Raw genomic sequence first — 21,819 nt, forward strand, 5'->3', positions numbered from 1 at the left:
CAGGAGTACCGCCCCAATGCCGGACTGGCTGGCGGCAGTTGAGATCTTTGTTTCCCGTGTGGTATCGAAAAACGCCAGTACTGGGGCGGTGATGAGCTTGACCTTGAGCTCCTCCCATTCATCCTGGTGTGCGGGCAGCCACTGGAATTCCGTTGTCTTTTTGACCAGGTGGCGAAGAGCAGTCGTGTGCGAAGCAAGGTTAGGAATGAACTTCCCCAGGAAGTTGACCACCCCGAGAAAGCGCAGCACTGCCTTCTTGTCTGATGGCTGCGATGGCTGCCACTTTGTCGGCATCCGGCCGCACACCCGACCGGGAGATGTGTCCCCCTAAAACTTTAGCTCAGACTGGCCAAAAGAGCACTTGACTCGGTTGAGGCGCAGGCCCTGATCTCGTATCCGTGCAAAGACACGCTGGAGACGACTGATGTGCTCCTGTGGTCTGGTAGACCAGATGATAACGTCGTCTACGTAGACGCGTACCCCTTCGATGTCCTCCATCATCTGTTCCATGATGCGATGGAACACCTCGGAGGCCGAGATGATGCCGAATGGCATCCTATTGTAGCAGTATCTGCCAAATGGAGTGTTGAAAGTGCACAGCATCCTGCTGGACTGATCCAATTGAATCTGCCAAAAACCCTTTGAGGCATCAAGCTTGGTGAATATTTTTGCCCGAGCCATTTCGCTCGTGATTTCTTCTCGTTTGGGTATAGGGTAGTGTTTCCTCATAATGTTGTTATTCAAATCTTTTGGGCCGATACAGATCCGGAGCTCGCCGGAGGGCCTCTTGACGCACACCATGGAGCTGACCCATGGCGTTGGCTCCGTGACCCGGGAAAGCACTCCTTGGTCCTGCAGCTGCTGCTTGAGGCGGTCCTTGAATGGTGCTGGGTCCCTATGAAGTGCGTGAATGACCGGTGTGGCATCCGGTTTGAGCCGTATTCTGTACATGTAGGGCAGTGTGCCCATGCCCTCGAAAACCTCCTGGTTGTGCACGTGGAGTGAGTGGAGCTGCGCCCTAAAGTCTGCATCTGGGAAATCGGACGTGCCTTCTGGAGACAGAGTGTGTACGCGCTGAACGAGGTGGAGGATCTTGCACGCCTGAACGAGGTGGAGGATCCAACGATTTCAAACGACAATGTGGCTTTGTGTGAGTTGTGTATAACCTCGAGCTGGCAGGACCCCGTGGCCGGGATGACGTTTCCATTGTAGTCAACCAGCTGACAGTGGGATGGCAGAATCGGTGGTTTAACCTTCAAGGTCTGGAAGGCTGACCATGCGAGGCAATTGGCGGAGGCACCAGTATCCAGGCGAAATGTGATCTGTGATCGGTTGACCGTTAGGGTGGCACGCCACTCATCGCCCAGATCAATGCTGTGCACTGGCAGCGGCTGGTGGTTCCGACTTGGGGGCATCCGGTTCTTGTGGATTTCCGCAACGCCGAAGGGCTCCCTGACTTCGGTATCGCTGGTCTGCATACTATCAGGATATGACTCAAGTGTAGGGGGGCTCAATCGCCCGCACGTCCCTGCGAGGCTGGCGGAATTGTTGGGAGTTGGCAGGTTGAGCTGCTCGACAGCAGGCAGCGTAGTGGCCCATCCTGCCACAGTGGAGGCATTGTCGCGCTTTGGCTGGACATTGCCGCTTTAAGTGGGCGGAGCTACAGTTGCCGCATGTCGTGACATCATGCCGTTTGTTGCGCCACCGCGCATGCGCGGTGCGGTCCTGTGTAGAGCGCGCCTGCGCATCACGTCCCTCTGTGTCTACGTCCCCTCTTTTGGCGCGTACAAGCGCGAGAGGCCTCGGAAAGCGCGCAAAATGGCCACCCTCGTCCGGGCCACGGGCTGGGAGGAACTCGATCGACTGGACCCGCTCCGCCTCGTAGGACCTGTGCCGTGCCGCTTCGGCCGCCTGGATTTGGGAGTACCTACTGGTCGCGTTCTCATGGAGGACGCAGGTCTCGATGGCAGTCGCAAGGGTGAGGCGCTTTATTTTAAGGCGCTGCTGGCGTAGGGTGTCCGAGATGACCCCAAAAACTATCTGATCCCGTATCATGGAGTCGGAGACGGCCTCATAGCCGCAGGACTGCGCGAGGATACGGAGGTGTGTCAAGTAAGATTGGAAAGGCTCATCCTTACCCTGCAGGCGCTGCTTGAAGAGGTACCTCTCGAAGCTCTCATTGACTTCCACGCTGAAGTGTTCCTCGAACTTCAGAAGCACCGTCTTATATTTTGTCTTGACCTCGCCTTCCGCGAATGCCAGGGAGTTGTAGATGTGGATGGCATGTTGCGCCACCGTGGAGAGGAGGAGGGCGATCTTCCTGGTGTCCGATCCATTCTCCTTGTCCGTGGCTTCTAGGAAGAGCTGGAAGTGCTGTTTAAACAGCTTCCAGTTTACGCCAAGATTTCCAGCGATTCGGAGCGGCTGCGGCGGACTGATGTTTTCCATGGAGCAGGATGGCGGATTTCTTAAAGGGTGCAGGTAGGTCTCACAGTCGCTGGTTAGCTTGCACTCCTGGTATCATGTGTTGGGTGTTCTGATGCACAAATGATCCAACACGGCTGTAGATGGTACAACTCTGTTTTATTGTCTAAACAACGGTTACAACTAACTGCTGGCTTGGGTACGTGCTTCGCCAGCTAACCTGTGGACCCAGCCCTATCACTATCTTAGTGAGGCACTCAGCGCATGGTCTATGTCTGAGTGGCACGCTGTGAGCTCTGTGCTCTGAGCTATCTCCTGGTAGAATGAGCGGGAACTGTGGTGTTCCCTGTTTTATAGTGTGTGTGCTCTCACTGGTGATTGGCTGCGATGTTATGTGTGTGCTGGTTGGTCCAACTACCTGTCCATCAGTATGTGTGTGATTGCACCATGATATGCTGATGTGGATATCATGACAATGTGAACAATCAAAAAATAATGCATTGAAGAACAGATCATTTATCCGACAAAGTTTTGGTCATGATAACACATTCTCAGCCTTATCCTCCGTTTCTGTTGACGAACCTGCGAGGGGTGATGCCATGTATTTGTTTTGTGAAAATGGGCTGATATAGCTTTGTATTGGTGCCAATATGGAACAGTGATGTTTCCTTGCTGATTAATGGTTAATTAATATGTGGAATGTTACGTAGTTGATTTGTAAATCTTTGTTAATGTTGACCGTTTTTGCAAATACAATATTACTCAAGTGGTTTCCAGTCACGTTTTGATTTGGGTTTTGTAAGTGTTTCAATTGATCTTTGTTTAGTTTGGGAAGCATCCATTTCAGGAACGGCTCCTTTTGATTTGTCCCTGAATTTGTTTACTCTCATTTAATTGGATGGACTTCAATAAAGCTCAAGTGGCTTCTTGTCGGTACACGTGCCATAGCTCGGATGATTCTTATTGTATCACATTTCAATCAAACTTTGAAGCCTAAACAGTTTGCCTGACCTCCAGAAGAATCAGAGGTAGCAGCCAACAATCAAACACTCGAGCTGGCTTCAGCACTGGGCATTTCTTCACGGCCAAAGGGCAAGTCTGTGGATCAGAGGTGGGTACCTGAGTACGGTTACCCTAATGTTCCCGACAGTGGTCTGGGGTCATGGGGCTCCTGCAGTGGCCAGGGGTGAGTGTGCAGAGCGAGGTTCTCCAGCAAAACCAGCTCGCTGGATTGCACCCTGAGATAAGGTGGGGCTAGTAAGAATGGGGAAGACTTGGTGGATTTTAAGGTCCTGGGGGGATGCCCTACATGATTGTCTGCCTTCTCCTTCTCCAATTTCTTACAGATACCAAAATAGATGGTGGTGTTGGTCCCTCAGAGGATGCCCTTGCATTGCTAGTCGCAGCCTAGGCAGCCAGATGGTGAAGAAGGCAGCAGGGTCGACGCAGGTTGGAGTTGGCACCACAGCCTGAAAATACGGCTGCCTATCGGGCCGCGGAGGAACCCAGAGGGGGTTGCCAGCGCCGGCCCAAGGTGCACAGGCGTCATTGGTTTTTCAAGGAGATGACGGATAGCATGTGCCAAAAGAGACTCCGTCTCAACAAAGTGACAGTGTGGTCCCTGTGACATGTCCTTGTGGACTTAGCATCCCATGGAGGAGGAGGAGGACACCCACTTCCTGTGGGCGTGAAGGTTGCCGTAGCGCAATGCAACCTGTTCATTCCAGGGTTCGAGCGGGGACTTGTGCGGCATTTCACAAACTACAGCCTTCAAGTGCATCTGTGAGGTCACGGATGCCCTATATGCCAGGGGCAGCAGACTATAATGACATTAAGCTGGATTAAGCCCACCAAGATGCCCAGTCAACAGGATTTTCCACCATTGCCGGGGTGCCCCATGTTCAGGGGTTGATTGATGGCAAACATATTGCCTTGCGTGCACCAGGGTATTAGGGAGTGCCCTTCATCAACATGAAGGGGTTTCACTCCCTGAATGTTCAACTCGTGTGCGACCACCAGCCCCAGATCATGCACGTGTGCGCACGCTTCCCATGACAGCTACATCCTGGGACGCTCAGAGATCCCTGGCATCTTTGAGGACCATCCCAAGGTGACGTTCTGTCTCTTGGGGGATAAGGGATACAGGGCTGAGGACCTGGCTGATGATGCCGTTGTGGAGGCCGGAGACCAAGGCGGAGACCCGTATAACAAGGCCCATGTTGCCGCCCGCGCAGTCATTGAGCGGTGTATCGGACTGATCGAAATGCGGTTGATGCCTGAATCGCTCTGGTGGTGCACTCGCCAGAAAGTCTCCTGCTTTGTGGTGGTCTGCTGTGTCCTTCACAACCTCGCAAAGCAGTAAAGCGACATGCTGGAAGAGGAGGTGCATGCGGTCTCGTCTGACGAGGAGGAGACGGCCCACCAGGGGATCATGGACAAGCCCAGAGAGGAACCAGACATGGAGGACAGGAGGCGGCAATGGTCCGGCATGCAAAGAGGTTCAGGGAGGTCCTCGTCCACGCCTGCTTCTCAGCGAATGAGATTTTGTCTGTCAGCTCCCATCCCGTTTCCCTCCTCCCCATCCCATTTCGCTTCACCCTCCTTCCCCCATTCCCCTCCTTCTCCTCCATTCTCGTCCCCCCTCCCCAATCCCCTCCCCCTCCCTGCATTCCCCAAAATTCCTCAGGCACTGAAAATGTCCACATGGACACTATCCAGTCTTGGGTTCATAAGTGGCAAGTGACATTCGTACCACGCAAGTACCAGGCAATGTCCATCTCCAATAAGAGGGGATCTACAATGGCCCTTGACATTCAGTGGCATTACCATCACTGAATCCCCCACGATCAAAATCCTGGGGGTTACCATTGACCACAAACTGAACTGGACTAGCCATATAAATACTGTGGCTGCAAAAGCATGACAGAGGCTAGGAATCCTGCGATGAGCAACTCGCCTCCTGACTCCCCAAAACCTGCCCACCACTGACATGGCACAAGTCTGGAGTGTGATAGAATACTCCCCACTTGCCTGGATGACTGCAGTTCCAACAACACTCAAGAAGCTCAACGCCATTCAGGACAAATGTGGATCCAGACCCGCTTGATTGGCACCCCTCCCACAAGCATTCACTCCTTCCACCACCGACGCACAGTAGCAGCAGTGTGTACCATCTACAAGATGCACTGCAGGAACTCACCAAGGCTCCTTAGGCAGCACCTTCCAAACCCACATCCACTCGCATCTAGAAGGACAAGGGCAAGTAGATACATGGGAACACCACCACCTGGAAGTTCCCTTCCAAGTCACTCACCACCCTGACTTGGAAATATATCACGATTCCTTCATTGTTGCTGGGTCAAAATCCTGAAACTTTTTCCCTGATAGCATAGTTGGTGTATCTACACCACGTGGACTGCAGCGAGTTCAAGAAGGCAGTTCAAACACTTTCTCAAGGTCAATTCGGGTTGGGCAACAAATGCTGGATTAGCCAGTGAAGCCCACATCCCGTAAAAAACAATGAAAATAAATAAGTCACTGTCCTGTAAATGCACAATCTTATCAAGCCATGGCTATGGACCATCATTTCTCAGATCAAAATGCTTTCTGTAAATTTTGGACATGCTATTTCTTCCTCCACTACCTTAAATTTCTATGCTCACGGTGATGGTATTTGACCCAGAAGCAGTAACAGTGAGGACATTTTGTTTTACTTTAACATTTGAAGTGAATTTTTAATTGTTTGTATAAATGTTTAACAAGGACTTTTGAGTGTATCAATTGTAAAGGGATCAATAAATGTTTTTGGATAATAAATCGTACTGGTCCATGTGATCTGGAAGGAGTACCAACAGGAATCGAATAAAAATATGGAAGCCATGTGGCACACTGACAAGAGAGGAAAGGGGAGAGCAGCAGAGAGGAGGCTTTTGGCTTGCCAGTTGGGGTCGTGGAATAACTTTTGTGGTATCAGCTGTTACATGTGTAATATGCAGTTTGTGGCTACCGCGATTTGCTTAGAACATAGAACATAGAACGATACAGCGCAGTACAGGCCCTTCGGCCCACGATGTTGCACCGAAACAAAAGCCATCTAACCTACACTATGCCATTATCATCCATATGTTTATCCAATAAACTTTTAAATGCCCTCAATGTTGGCGAGTTCACTACTGTAGCAGGTAGGGCATTCCACGGCCTCACTACTCTTTGTGTAAAGAACCTACCTCTGACCTCTGTCCTATATCTATTACCCCTCAGTTTAAAGCTATGTCCCCTCGGGCCAGCCATTTCCATCCGCGGGAGAAGGCTCTCACTGTCCACCCTATCCAACCCCCTGATCATTTTGTATGCCTCTATTAAGTCTCCTCTTAACCTTCTTCTCTCCAACGAAAACAACCTCAAGTCCATCAGCCTTTCCTCATAAGATTTTCCCTCCATACCAGGCAACATCCTGGTAAATCTCCTCTGCACCCGCTCCAAAGCCTCCACGTCCTTCCTATAATGCGGTGACCAGAACTGTACGCAATACTCCAAATGCGGCCGTACCAGAGTTCTGTACAGCTGCAACATGACCTCCTGACTCCGGAACTCAATCCCTCTACCAATAAAGGCGAACACTCCATAGGCCTTCTTCACAACCCTATCAACCTGGGTGGCAACTTTCAGGGATCTATGTACATGGACACCTAGATCCCTCTGCTCATCCACACTTCCAAGAACTTTACCATTAGCCAAATATTCTGCATTCCTGTTATTCCTTCCAAAGTGAATCACCTCACACTTCTCTACATTAAACTCCATTTGCCACCTCTCAGCCCAGCTCTGCAGCTTATCTATATCCCTCTGTAACCTGCTACATCCTTCCACACTATCGACAACACCACCGACTTTAGTATCGTCTGCAAATTTACTCACCCACCCTTCTGCGCCTTCCTCTAGGTCATTGATAAAAATGACAAACAGCAATGGCCCCAGAACAGATCCTTGTGGTACTCCACTTGTAACTGAACTCCATTCTGAACATTTCCCATCAACCACCACCCTCTGTCTTCTTTCAGCTAGCCAATTTCTGATCCACATCTCTAAATCACCCTCAATCCCCAGCCTCCGTATTTTCTGCAATAGCCTACCGTGGGGAACCTTATCAAACGCTTTGCTGAAATCCATATACACCACATCAACTGCTCTACCCTCGTCTACCTGTTCAGTCACCTTCTCAAAGAACTCGATAAGGTTTGTGAGGCATGACCTACCCTTCACAAAGCCATGCTGACTATCCCTGATCATATTATTCCTATCTAGATGATTATAAATCTTGTCTCTTATAATCCCCTCCAAGACTTTACCCACTACAGTCGTGAGGCTCACCGGTCTATAGTTGCCGGGGTTGTCTTTGCTCCCCTTTTTGAACAAAGGGACCACATTTGCTATCCTCCAGTCCTCTGGCACTATTCCTGTAGCCAACGATGACATAAAAATCAAAGCCAAAGGTCCAGCAATCTCTTCCCTGGCCTCCCAGAGAATCCTAGGATAAATCCCATCAGGACCCGGGGACTTAACTATTTTCAGCCTGTCCAGAATTGCCAACACCTCTTCCCTACGTACCTCAATGCCATCTATTCTAATAGCCTTGGTCTCAGCATTCTCCTCCACAACATTATCTTTTTCCTGAGTGAATACTGACGAAAAATATTCATTTAGTATCTCGCCTATCTCTTCAGACTCCACACACAACTTCCCATCCCTGTCCTTGACTGGTCCTACTCTTTCCCTAGTCATTCGCTTATTCCTGACATACCTATAGAAAGCTTTTGGGTTTTCCTTGATCCTACCTGCCAAATACTTCTAATGTCCCCTCCTTGCTCGTCTTAGCTCTCTCTTTCGATCCTTCCTCGCTACCTTGTAACTATCCATCGCCCCAACTGAAACTTCACACCTCATCTTCACATAGGCCTCCTTCTTCCTCTTAACAAGAGATTCCACTTCTTTGGTAAACCACGGTTCCCTCGCTCGCGCCTTCCTCCCTGCCTGACCGGTACATACTTATCAAGAACACGCAGTAGCTGATCCTTGAACAAGCTCCACTTATCCAGTGTGCCCAACACTTGCAGCCTACTTCTCCACCTTATCCCCCGCAAGTCACGTCTAATGGCATCATAATTGCCCTTCTCCCAGCTATAACTCTTGCCCTGCGGTGTATACTTATCCCTTTCCATCATTAATGTAAACGTCACCGAATTGTGGTCACTGTCCCCAAAGTGCTCTCCTACCTCCAAATCCAACACCTGGCCTGGTTCATTACCCAAAACCAAATCCAACGTGGCCTCGCCTCTTGTTGACCTGTCAACATATTGTGTCAGGAAACCCTCCTGCACACACTGTACAAAAAACGACCCATCTAATGTACTCGAACTATATCTTTTCCAGTCAATATTTGGAAAGTTAAAGTCTCCCATAATAACTACCCTGTTACTTTCGCTCTTATCCAGGATCATCCTCGCCATCCTTTCCTCTACATCCCTAGAACTATTTGGAGGCCTATAGAAGTCTCCCAACAGTGTGACCTCTCCTTTCATGTTTCTAACCTCAGCCCATACTACCTCGGAAGATCCTCTCCGCCACCGTAATACTGCTCTTGACTAGCAGCGCCACACCTCCCCCTCTTTTGCCTCCTTCTCTGAGCTTATTAAAACACCTAAACCCCGGAACCTGCAACATCCATTCCTGTCCCTGCTCTATCCATGTCTCCGAAATGGCCACAACATCGAAGTCCCAGGTACCAACCCATGCTGCCAGTTCCCCTACCTTATTTCGTATACTCCTGGCATTGAAGTAGACACACTTCAAACCACCTACCTGAACACTGGCCCCCTCCTGCGACGTCAAATCTGTGCTCCTGACCTCTATACTCTCATTCTCCCTTACCCTAAAACTACAGTCCAGGTTCCCATGACCCTGCTGCATTAGTTTAAACCCCCCCAAAGAGCACTAACAAATCTCCCCCCCCCCCCCCCCCCAGGATATTTGTGCCCCTCAGGTTCAGATGTAGACCATCCTGTCTGTAGAGGTCCCACCTTCCCCAGAAAGAGCCCCAGTTATCCAGAAAACTAAATCCCTCCCGCCTGCACCATTCCTGTCGCCACGTGTTTAATTGCTCTCTCTCCCTATTCCTCATCTCACTATCACGTGGCACGGGCAACAACCCAGAGATAACAACTCTGTTTGTTCTAGTTCTGAGCTTCCATCCTAGCTCCCTGAAAGCCTGCCTGACATCCTTGTCCCCTTTCCTACCTATGTCGTTAGTGCCAATGTGGACCACGACTTGGGGCTGCTCCCCCTCCCCCCTAAGGACCCGGAAAACACGATCCGAGACATCACGTACCCTTGCACCTAGGAGGCAACATACCAAACGTGAGTCTCTCACGCTCCCATAAAATCTCCTATCTGTGCCCCTGACTATCGAGTCCCCAATTACTAATGCTCTGCTCCTCTCCCCCCTTCCCTTCTGAGCAACAGGGACAGACTCCGTGCCCGAGGCCCGTACCCCATGGCTTACCCCTGGTAAGTCCCCCCCCCCCCCCACAAGTATCCAAAGCGGTATACTTGTTTCTCAGGGGAACGACCACAGGGGATCCCTGCACTGACTGCTTCTTCCCAGTCCCTCTTACAGTTACCCATCTATCTCCAATCTTTGGTGTAACTAATTCCCTGAAGCTGCTATCTATGACCCCCGCTGCCTCCCGAATGATCCAAAGTTCTTCCAACTCCAGCTCCAGTTCCCTAACTCGGTCTTGGATGAGCTGGAGATGGCAGCACTTCCTGCAGGTAAAATCAGCAGGGACACTAACGGCATCCCTCACCTCAAACATCCTGCAGGAGGAACATTGCACTCCCTTCCCTGCCATCCCTCTAACTTTCTACCAAGATCTGGCTAACAACTAAATTAAATTTTTTAAAAAATAATAATAATAAAATATGGTACTTACCTCACACCAATGGGTTTTATTATTAGGTTAGAGGAGGAGGGCGGGTGGGAGACACCACACGTGTAGTGTCTCGGGTTTCCTCTCCACCAGAATTTATTGGTGAGGGTCTTCCCAGAAGTCCGCGGGTCGAACTTCCTGTTCCCGCCTTAAACACTAAAATTTAAAAACAAAACAGCAAAGAGGGACCGAAAACGGGACCAGGTAAGTGTTTACCGCTGAAATTGACTAGCCTGCTCCTGTGAAGGTCTCCCAGAAATCACTAACGCACCGCTCCCGCTGAAATCGACTGGCCTGCTCCTGCAAAGACAAGTGTTTTTAAAGGAGAGACTTACGTCCCAGAAATCACTTGCGCACTGCTCCCGCTGAAATTGACTAGCCTGCTCCGCTCCCGCTGAAATCGACTGGCCTGCTCCTGCAAAGACAAGTGTTTTTAAAGGAGAGACTTACCTCCCAGAAATCACTTGCGCACTGCTCCCGCTGAAATTGACCAGCCTGCTCCGCTCCCACTGAAATCAGCTGGGCTTGTTAATTCATGTTCGATGTATATAGATTCTGATTCATGGTAAAGTCCAAGTTTTGAAAAAGTGAGATCTTGTTCGATAACATTTGTATTTGGGGTTGTTTTTTAAATGTGGTTCTTTTGGGTTTAGGATTCCTATAAGTTTCAAACACTCATCTGAATGGTGAGCAGAAATGCCTTTTCCTGTTGAAAGCTCAGAGGTGAAGGGCAAAGGTCCTATTGGGACCAGATTTGGATATCCATTAATAGCTAGGAAAACAGAGAGCCTGACTAGGTCTGTTGCTACATTTGTTTTTCAGCAGTAAACCTTGTTGAGACTATATTTTCTCCTTTTTAAAGCAAGAATATAGGGTCCTGGTAAACCCTGCAGTAAGCAACAGCATGAGGCTGCTAGCATGAAAGTTTTAGTTATCATTTAAAGGGAATGAAACCAGAGGTCTAAAGTTTATATTTTAAGAGACAGCTAGCCAGAAGCAGATCTGATTTGTTGTTAATTTTTTCTTGCATTAAGACATTACGAAGATTTATTATTAGGTTTTGGATGGCGGCCTAGGTAAGAAATATAAAATCATGTCACAAGTTGTGTATAATATATTTTTAGGAGGGAATAACTGAAAGACTGTTAAATGGAGGAACATCTGAATGAGAAAGTATGAAAGCACAGATTGGTATTCAATTCCTGAGGGCTATGTTTGGTGCTAGTGAATTGGGGAAAAAATACGATTAACAAATGATAAAATAAAATAAAATAGGGAATTGATGAGGGTAGCTGTCTGAAGGAGGTTTTGATATGTGAATTAGCATCACCAGTGAGAAAGCAAGTATATACCTATGTGACTAGGGGAAAACAATGGGGTATAGATATAACTATAAAGTGGAGAGATAAGTGTCGGGATTCTCCGAAAAGGCGGCTAAGTGTTGACGCTGGCGTAAACACCGGAGTGTTTCACGCCGGCATCAACGGGCCCCTTGGTCCAGTGATTCACTTACCTGAAGGGGGCCGGCAGGGCGCCCGAGTGCTCCACACGCTCCGGCTGCCGATACGGGGCCGTGCACTTCCAGCCGAAGGACCGGCCCCCACAAAATAGCCCCCCCCCCCGAGTTCACACACGGCCACCGTGCCCCGACTGTGTGCCTGGCCATCCTGGAGGCCCCCCCCCGGCTAAAGAATCCCTCCCCCCCCCCTCCCCCACACCAGGGCAGCCGTGGACTCAACCTGCAGCCGCCATTCCGAGTATCCGCCGGGTGGAACCATGATAGAACCATGCCAACGGGAACTCGGCCAGTTGCCGGCAGAGAATCGCCGCCGGGGCCTCTTTCAAAGTCCAGGATCCCATATGTTTTCTTAATTGCTTTCTCAACCTACCCCATCTACTTCACTCCACTCTGCTCTTTCACCCCCTCTAGAATTATACCCTTTATTTGATGTTGCTTTATCCCATTTTTATTTCTACCAAAATTAAGAATTTCACATTTCTCTACATTAAATTTTACCTGCCACATACCCACCCATTCCATCATCCTGCCTATGCTTATCACTTTTTTCCTCACATTTCACAATGCTTTCAAGTTTTGTGTCAGCCGCAGATTTTGAAATTGTGCCTTGTACACCCAAATCTAGGTCAGTAATAAAAAGCAGGGATACTAATTCTCACCCCTGGGGAACTGTACCAGATAGCTTCCTCTGGTTCAAAAAACAGCCATTCACAACACCCTGTTTCCTATGACTTATCCAATTTTGGATCATGCTGCTGCAATCCTTTTTTTCACAGGCTTTAACTTTGCTTATTAGCCTGTTATGTGGCACTTTATCAAATGTCGTTTGGAAATCAATGTACCCCTCATTAACCACATTGCCTTCATCAACCTCTCTATATCCTCAAAAAAACCTCAAGCAAATTAGTTGAACATGATTTACCATTAGCAAATACGTGTAGTCATTCCGTAATTCACTTTGTGTGACTGTTAATGTTTTCCAGAATTAGGGGTGGCACAGAGGCACAGTGGCTAGTACTGCTGCCTCATGGCGCTGAGGACCCGGGTTCAACCCCGGCCCCAGGTCACTGTCCCAAGAGTTTGCACAATCTCCCTGTGTTTGCATGGGTCTCACCCCCCCACAACCCAAAGATGTGCAGGCTAGGTGGATTGGCCATGCTAAATTGCCCCTTAAATTGAAAAAAAAAATTGATACTCTAAATTTTTTTTAAAATGTTGTCCAGAATTAACATTTCTACAAACCTTCCTAGCACTGAGTCTAAACTGGATGGCTTGTAGTTGCTGTGTTTATCGTTGAATCCTTTTTTGAACAAAGGTGTAACTTTTGCAGTTTGCACTCCCCCAAGGTGGAAAATGTGCACTGAATCATAGGATGGGAAGCCTGAAATGGTTACAGCACAGAGGAGGCCACTCAGCCAGCCATGTCTGTGCAGGCTCTCTGCATGAGCAAGTCACTTAGTGTCACTCATCATCTTTTCCCTGCAGCCCTGCAAGTCTTTCCTCTTCAGCTAATGATCCAATTCTCTTTTGAAAGCCATGATTGAATCTGTCTCCACTGAACACTCAGACAGTGCATTCCAGACATTAACTCTTCAATGCATAAAAGGTTTCTTGTACTGTATTGCTTCTTTTATCAATCACCTTAAATCAATGCTCTCTGGTTCTCAATCTTTCCAACAATGGGAAACTTGGCCATTTACTTTGCCTAGAATTCAAATATCTCTATCATCTAACACCAACCCCTGGGGCAATCTCACGATAAACCTTCTTCCAATCAAAAAACAACCTTTCACACCACTATAGTGTTTCCTTTCACTCGGTCAATTTCATATCCATGTTGCTTTTGTTCCTTTATTCCATGAGCTCTAACTTTTTTCAACAACCCTGTTGTGTAGCACTTTAATGACTTTTTGGAAGTTCATGTCGACCACATCAACCACAATACCCTCTAAACCTGCTCTGTTACCTCATCAAATAAGCAAGTTAGTTAAACCCAATTTGCCCATTACAAATCCATGTTGGCTTTCTTTAATTAACCCACATTTACCCTAGTGAGTCTTAATTTTGTTCTGAATCATGGTTTCTAAAAGCTTCTATATCATTGGCCTGTGGTTGCTCAGTTGATCCTTGCATCCTTTTTCTGAATAAGAATGTTAAATTTGCAATTCACTAGTCCTCTGGCACCATTTCAATACTTGATGAGGATTGGAGAATTATGGCCAGAGTCTTTGCAATTCTCACCCTTCTTCCAGATCAAAAACATGGGGCTCGACGGATAGGGTGGGAGAGTGGGCCTAGGTAGGGTGCTCTTTCGGAAGGTTGGTGTAGAATCAATAGATCGAATGACCTCCTCCTACACTATAGGGATTCTATGATCTCAGCCAGTCCTGGTGACTTTTCAACTTTAAGTTAACCAGTCATCCTAACGCCTCCACCTTGTCAACATGTAGCCCATTGAGTGCCTCAGTTACCTCTTCTTCCACAATGACTTGGGCAGCATCTTCATCCTTCGTAAAGATAGATGCAAACTATGCAATTAGTACCTCAGCCTTGTTCCCTGTTTCCATGTTTAAACCCCTTTTAGGTCTTTAATCGGCCCCACTCCTTTTACCGCCTTTTTGCCATTTATGTGCCTATTAAAGACTTTTGAATTCCCTTTTATTTTAGCTACCAGAGTCTTCTCATGCTCTCCCTCTGCTTCTTCTGTGATTTTTTTTCTTTATTTGCCCTCTGAACATTCTATATTCATCCTGGTTCTCTACTGTATTAGATGTATTCTCTACTGTATTAGTGATTTGAACATTCTGAATTCTCCTCCTGCATACCCGAATAGGTGCCGGAGTGTGGCGACTCGGGGCGTTTCACAGTAACTTCATTGCATTGTTAATGTAAGCCTACTTGTGACAATAAAAATTATTTTCTTTTAAAACTAGGGGATTTTCACAGTGTGATGTAAGAAAAGTGTGTTTTATCAAATGGCTGCAGTGATGTCATTGTATGGGTGGAGCTGGAATGTGATTCTGCCTTTTAATTTCGTTTTGAGCTGGAATGTGATTCAGTCTTTTACTTTCGTTTTGAGCTGGAAGCTGCTTTGTGTCTTGGTTTCGTTTTCAGTTGGGGAGCTGCATTCAAGCAAGAAGGTGTATTTTGATTTCTCTCTCTGCAGGCGAAAGAATGTCTCCAGACCACTTGATAATTTAAAAGTGATACCTGCTTTCTCTGTATAGAATTCAAACCTACTGTCTTTGTTTAAAAGGGTCTATTATGATTTATGGATGTTGTTAGGAAAGTTATTAAGGGTTATCTATAGAGTATTGTATCTGTTGGGATTATTTGTGTTGGTAGTTGATAAACTGTTTACTGTGTGTTTATAAAATTCATAGATTCATTAACTAGATTCATAGAATAAACATTGTTTTGTTTTAAAAATACTTAAAGTCTCTGTTGCATAACACCTGGAAAGTGGGCCCTTGTGCTCCCCATAACCAAAATCTATTAAAAGTTGTGGGTCAGGTGAACTGCATGATATACTTTGGTGTTCTCTAAACCCTGGCCCATTATAACACTAACTTCATTGCAATGTTAATGTAAGCCTACTTATGACACTAATAAAGATTATATTATATTTATCTGGGGCAGATCAATTTTCACTCCATTTAGTTGACCCTGCCCCAATTAATTATTTTCGCCCTGGATTGCTGCGCACCTTTTTCCATAGCTAATCCAAACCTTATAATGCTATAGCCACTGGCTCCTCATAGTTCCCAACTGAAATATGAACTACAGACAACCTTCAATGCAGCAAATTTAGTTGCAACATAAAACGCAAAAGGTATCCTGTTGCAAAGCTGCTGCAACTGGATCTTTTCACAGACTCAGCATCACTAAACAGTTCAACTTGCAACTTGCTTCCTTACTGTCCACATTTCTTGTGCGGTCAGTGTATGTGCAAGACAGCATCCGTAATGCCAGAAAAACCACTATGTCCAGGATTGAATGCTCACATGGCTTTATCCCAGGGATGAAGCAGTTTCTCAGCCACTATGGATGTTGGTTAAAAAACTCTGCATTTTTCAGATCATCTGATGACCATTTTAAATATAAGAACATCTGTAGATAAAAAAGAGCTTCCACCAGTCCCCGAGGTGACTGAATCATTGGTTTCACTATGGTACTAAATACTATTTTGTTCAATTATAGTAGTTTCTCTCATGAATGGCCACGTTTTGTTGTCTTTGAGGGTTATTTTGCTGGGATAAATTTTGAACGAATGCTCAAATTAGATAACATGCATCCCAAGCAGCTATGTGAATGGATTTGATGTTGAAATATTGCTGCCACCATGCACAAAATTTGTTCCCTCTTTTTTGGTGTCCTTGGAAGCATTGGATGAATTGCTGTCCTGTATCTTTTTCCTGATAAGCATCTAGGATCTTATATGCATTATTATATTTTGTTGATGATCCAATTTTCCTTAGACGAGAATCATGTAATTTAGTGTATGTAACAAATTATGCAATTTGATAATGTGATATGGGCACACGTATTTCTCATGTATATTTATCTGCAATTTTCAGTGAATATATTGAACAGGGATCTGTTCAATATTCTTCAGATCACTTGGAAGAGACAGCCAAATCGCTGAGGGGTCAAGTTTCCACCGAATCGGCAGTCCCACTGATCATAATCCTGATTGCTTGTTTATTTATTTTCTTCTTCATTACACAACCACTCTGCTGGTTGACTAGCGCCCCTCTTTACCCTCTTCTCCTTTAGGATTCTCCTTGAAACTGTAATCTCCAACCTGTTTACATCTCTTTACAGTCAAATGGCAATGCTGGCCTGTAGGTCTGTATCTGTGGAATAGCAGAGACGACTTTCCTCCTCAAAACTAGTTCATGCTTCATTCAATGTCGTCAAAGATAGGGTTGAACACTGGAATGTCCCATCACATGACTGCATTTGGAACAATGCAAAAAAAAAAAAACTAACTTTGAAAAATAAGATGAAGAAAGCAGATGTGTTAATCTCAGCCTGTCGTTTAATTATGTGTTTTTAAACTACATCCATATTATTATGTTTAGACAAGAGAAGGTTGAAAGAAGATTTGCTAGAAGTGTTCAAAGTCATATCGATCAAGAGAGAGTAGATAGAGAGAAACTTTTCTCATTTGTGGAAGGGTCGAGAATCATAGGACACCAATTTAAGGTGATTGGCAAAAGAACGAATAGCAAAGTGAGAAAAGTCTATTTTACACGGTGAGTGGTTGGGATCTGGAATGCACTGTCTGAGTGTGGTGGCAGCATATACAATTGTGACTTGCAAAAGAAAATGGTATAAGCACCTGAAGAAAACACATTTTCAGGACAGTGAGGATAAGGTGGAGCAGGATAGTGAGGATAAGCACCTGAAGAAAACACATTTTCAGGACAGTAAGGTGGAGCAAGACAGTGAGGATAAAGTGGAGCAGATGTGTTGCTGTTGCAGAAAACCGGCATGGACATCATGGGTAAAATGGCAGCTGCCTCTGCTGCAACCATTTTATGATCCTATATTAGAAAATATTGGATCTATTATTTTATCTTTCTAATGTATAAAACTCCTAGAAACTCCACTCATATAGTAACAGTCGAGTTTTTTGAGCTTTCAGTGGCATAACTTGTAGATTGAAAGAAGCTTTCATTCTTGCAACCTTTGGAAACAAAGAATTCACCTGCTGTATTTCAATATTGTCTGCAAGCCATAAAAATACCAAGAACAGTTGCCAGTTGGTACATTATTACATTATTGATATAAATGCATCAAGATTTCTCATTGCGTTAGCTGTTGAATTTTTAAAATTTCTATATCATGGCCAAGGACATTTTCAAGTAACTATTCAAGTGGATTGAGCAGACCTTTTGACTTTAAGCAACGTTTCTGAAATGATTTTTGGTTTTAATTTCTGTTTTATCGAAGGTAGAAACATCCTGCCACCTTGCAGAAGAACTTAGTTTGTGTAGAACTGATAAATACATTCAAATTTTAAAATGCTGTGTCAGATATTTAATAAATGTAATTTTTAAACTTATTCCTATCTCAACCTTTCAGTTGTTTGCTTTGATGCCAAAATCAACTTCGACGACAATGCGCAATTCAGACAGAAGGAAATCTTTTCTCAGGATGATATATCAGAAAGTGATCCCTTCGAAAGTGAAGCAGCGAAGTATGACCTCAAGTACATTGGTATGGATGGAAATATTGCTTGTTTCGGTGAGTGTAGTAAGTTTTTAAATTAAGCTATTATAAATAATTTTCAGTTCTATGGGAAATGCCATATTTGTTAGCTGTATTAAATAGAGAGATCCTCTATTGATGTACCTAGAAACGATTGTAGAATATTTTGATTGAAAGGAACTACCTAATTAATTTTGCTCATTAATATGAAGATTTTTTTGTCCGTTGAATTTTTTTTTCAAAGTATTTTTATTAAGGTTTTGCAGAATTTTTCATAATAACAGTAGTAACAGTAATAACAAAACAAACTAGAGTGAACATTAATATAGTGCAAAAAGAGAATATACAATAACAATTAAATAGACGTTACCCCACGCGACTCAGTCTTCCCACACTATCCCAATGAAGCACTCACCCCCCCCCCCCCCCCACCCCCTCCTACGGATTGCTGCTGCTGACATTTTAATTTTCCCCGAGAAAGTTGACGAACGGCTGCCACCTCCGAGAGTACCCTAGCGTAGACCCTCTTAAGGCAAACTTTATTTTCTCGAGGCTGAGAAACCCAGCCATGTCGTTAACCCAAGTCTCTACACTCGGGGGCTTCAAGTCCCTCCACATTAATAAAATCCGTCTCCGGGCTACTAGGGAGGCAAAGGCCAAGACGTCGGCCTCTTTCGCCCCTGAACTCCCAGGTCTTCTGACACTCCAAAGATCGCTATCTTTGGACTCTGCACCACCCGTGTGTTAAGCACCTTGGACATTGCCCTCGGGAACCCTTGCCAGAACTCTCTAAGCTCCGGGCATGCCCAAAACATGTGGACACGGTTTGCAGGGCTGCCCTTGCACCTCATAGTACTGTCTTCTACCCCAAAAAACTTGCTTATTCTCGCTGCCGTCATGTGTGCCCGGTGGACCACCTTAAATTGAATTAGACTGAGCCTGGCACATGATGAGGAGGAATTGACCCTGCCCAGGATCTCTGCCCACAGACCCACTTCCAACTCCTCACCTAGCTCCTCCTCCCACTTACCCTTGAGCTCCTCCACCGGGGTTTCCTCCGCCTCCTGTAGTTCCTGGTCGATATCCGACACATTCCCCTCCCCCGCCCAGGTGCCAGAGACCACCCTGTCCTGTATCCTCAGTGACGGCAGCGTCAGGAAGGCCACTACCTGTTTTTTCAGGAAGGCTCGTACTTACAGATATTTAAAGGCATTTTCTGGCAGCAGATTAAATTTGTCCTCTAGTGTCTTCAAACTGGGAAAGCTTCCGTCTATGAACAGATCTCCCATCCTTCTGATGCCTGCCCTCTGCCAGCTCTGGAACCCACCATCATCCTACCCGGGACAAACCTGTGGTTGTTACATATTGGGGTCCAGACCGACGCTCCCTCCACAATCTTGTACCTCCTCCACTGTCCCCAGATCCGCAGTGTCGCCACCACCAGACCTGTGGAGTAACGGGCCGGCGAGAACGGCAAAGGAGCCGTAATCAAAGCTCCAGACTAGCACCTTTACATGACGCTGCCTCCAGCTGCTGAATTTTATTTTTAATGAGTATGAACCTGTTGAGTTAATGTCATAATGTCCTCAGTTAAACACTGTGAGGACCAAAGGAATCTTATTTGGATATTACAAAAAAATACATACCCTTGCTCCCTCTAACCCCATCCCAGACAATTGCTATGCACTGTTCAAACTCGATCACTAAAAAGTCATGCTCCTGTATTATGGGCCAGGGTTTAGAGAACCCCAAAGTATATCATGGAGTTCACCTGACCCACAATGTTAAATAGATTTTGGTTATGGGGAGCACAAGGGCACACTTTACAGGTGTGGTGTAACAGAGAGCTAAGGTTTGTTTAAAACAAAACAATGTTTATTCTATGAATCCAGTTAACATTTTATAAACACACAGTAAACATCTTATCAACTACAAACACTGATACTTTCCCAAATGCAATATTCTATAGGTAACCCTTAATAACTTCCCAAACAACATCCATAAGTTAAATCCTTTATAAAATAAAGACAGCAGGTTTACATTCTCTACAGAAACAGGTATTACTTTGAAATCACAAATGATCTTTAGATTACAGAGAGAGATCATCACATTCTCTTGCTTTGAATGTTGCTCTTCACCTCTGAAAACAAAACCAAAAACATACTGCAGCTGCCAGCTCAAAAGTAAAAGACAGACGGACAGCCCAGCTCCACCCACACTCTGACATCACTGCAGCTATTTGATAAACACCCATTTCTTAAAGGTACATCCACCGGACACCTGCAACGTTGCTTGCCTTGTCCCACCTTACTTCCTTCATTGTTGAAACCTTAATACCTGCTTTTCTTACGTTAAGACATCTTCTTTAATGATGCTGCACAAAAACCTCTCAAATTCATAATTATAAGAGCTCAGAAGGCCTGAGAAGGTAAGTTAAACAGTCAAGTTATCTACTAAACCAACGCAAAGTAAAGGCCACAACGCGGCTCACAGTTCTAAGGTCCCAACCGGAACTACCGATCACGCTGGTCCCAATCCGGGCCGACTTTTAGGTGGATTTACGAGACCCAGCCTCCGTCCAATAGCAATGGAGCTCGTGTTCCACGAGACACACAGGGAGATCAATTGAGGTGGCCTATGGGTCACATGATGGCGGCATGGTAACACAGTGGTTAGCACTGCTGCCTCACAGCGCCAGGGACCAGGGTTCGATTCCGACCTTGGATGACTGTTATAACTCTAATGGAGGTCCCGGGATCAGAACTATATGATTTCCCATCTCTTCCCTAGAATAGGAACTTCTCTTTAAGACAGGCAGGCCTTCTCCTATAAGGGGGCGTGGTTTACTCTTTACAAGAAGAGCGCCAATGGTATAAAAATCCCGGCCGAGCTGCAAGTCGGGCATGGAGACCCTTCGGGGAGTGGAGGAGTATTGTAATTGTATCGAAATAAACCTTGTTCTATAATTTCTACTTTCATCTTTGCGTTCTGTCTACTGCGGATTCAATATTGGTGATGAGGGTTCAGTGGAGCTGTCTTCAACACCGGTTGCTACACGCCCGTCCACCTCATCTAGGCTTAGGCAGGTCCCGTTACTAACCATGGAAATGCCACTTGAAGCAGGTACAGACGATTGGAGCCAATATGTAGAACGCATGGACTATTTTTTTCGAACGAATGCGATTACTGGCGATGCATGAAAAACTGTTATATTACTGACGGCTTGCGGAGGGCCCACCTATAGTGTGATAAAGAGCGTGACTCACACAGACGCACCAGATTCCCGGTCGTTTGCCGCCCTGGTGACCCTGGTGGGGGAGCATTTCACCAAAACCACCACTCATCGTACGCTGCTTCCAATTCCCCACGGCTTCTCAGGCTCAGACCAAGTCAGTAAATAACTTCCTGCTCACCCCACCAGCCAGCATGGGCCGCAATAGGCCGCAGAAATGTGAGAGACAGGAGGCCCCGCCCACCGACCCGCTAGGCACCCCCCCCCCCCCCCCCCCCCACGTGACAGGACTTACTACACTGATGATGTGGACAGCAACTACCAGCAATTACACTTGGCTGTGCCAAGAGATGCATCCATCCGATTCTCCCCACGGATTAATGGACACCAAATCTGCATGACCTCGACACTGGGACAGCAGTGTTAGTAGTCAGTCGGCGTAC

At 46.3% G+C, this 21,819-nt stretch overlaps 1 protein-coding gene across 2 annotated transcripts in view; it reads left to right on the top strand.

Annotated features, from left to right (window-relative positions):
• suclg2 (succinate-CoA ligase GDP-forming subunit beta) overlaps positions 1-21,819 on the top strand; it is a 571,906-nt gene that overhangs the window by 363,198 nt on the left and 186,889 nt on the right. For both annotated transcript variants that reach the window (XM_072472300.1, XM_072472298.1), the window contains exon 8: positions 18,019-18,180. In XM_072472300.1, the coding sequence (XP_072328401.1) occupies positions 18,019-18,180 (162 nt within the window). The remainder of the gene's footprint in view (positions 1-18,018; positions 18,181-21,819) is intronic.

The sequence above is a fragment of the Scyliorhinus torazame genome, chromosome 13, assembly GCF_047496885.1.
Source record: "Scyliorhinus torazame isolate Kashiwa2021f chromosome 13, sScyTor2.1, whole genome shotgun sequence".
NCBI classification, from domain to species: domain Eukaryota; kingdom Metazoa; phylum Chordata; class Chondrichthyes; order Carcharhiniformes; family Scyliorhinidae; genus Scyliorhinus; species Scyliorhinus torazame.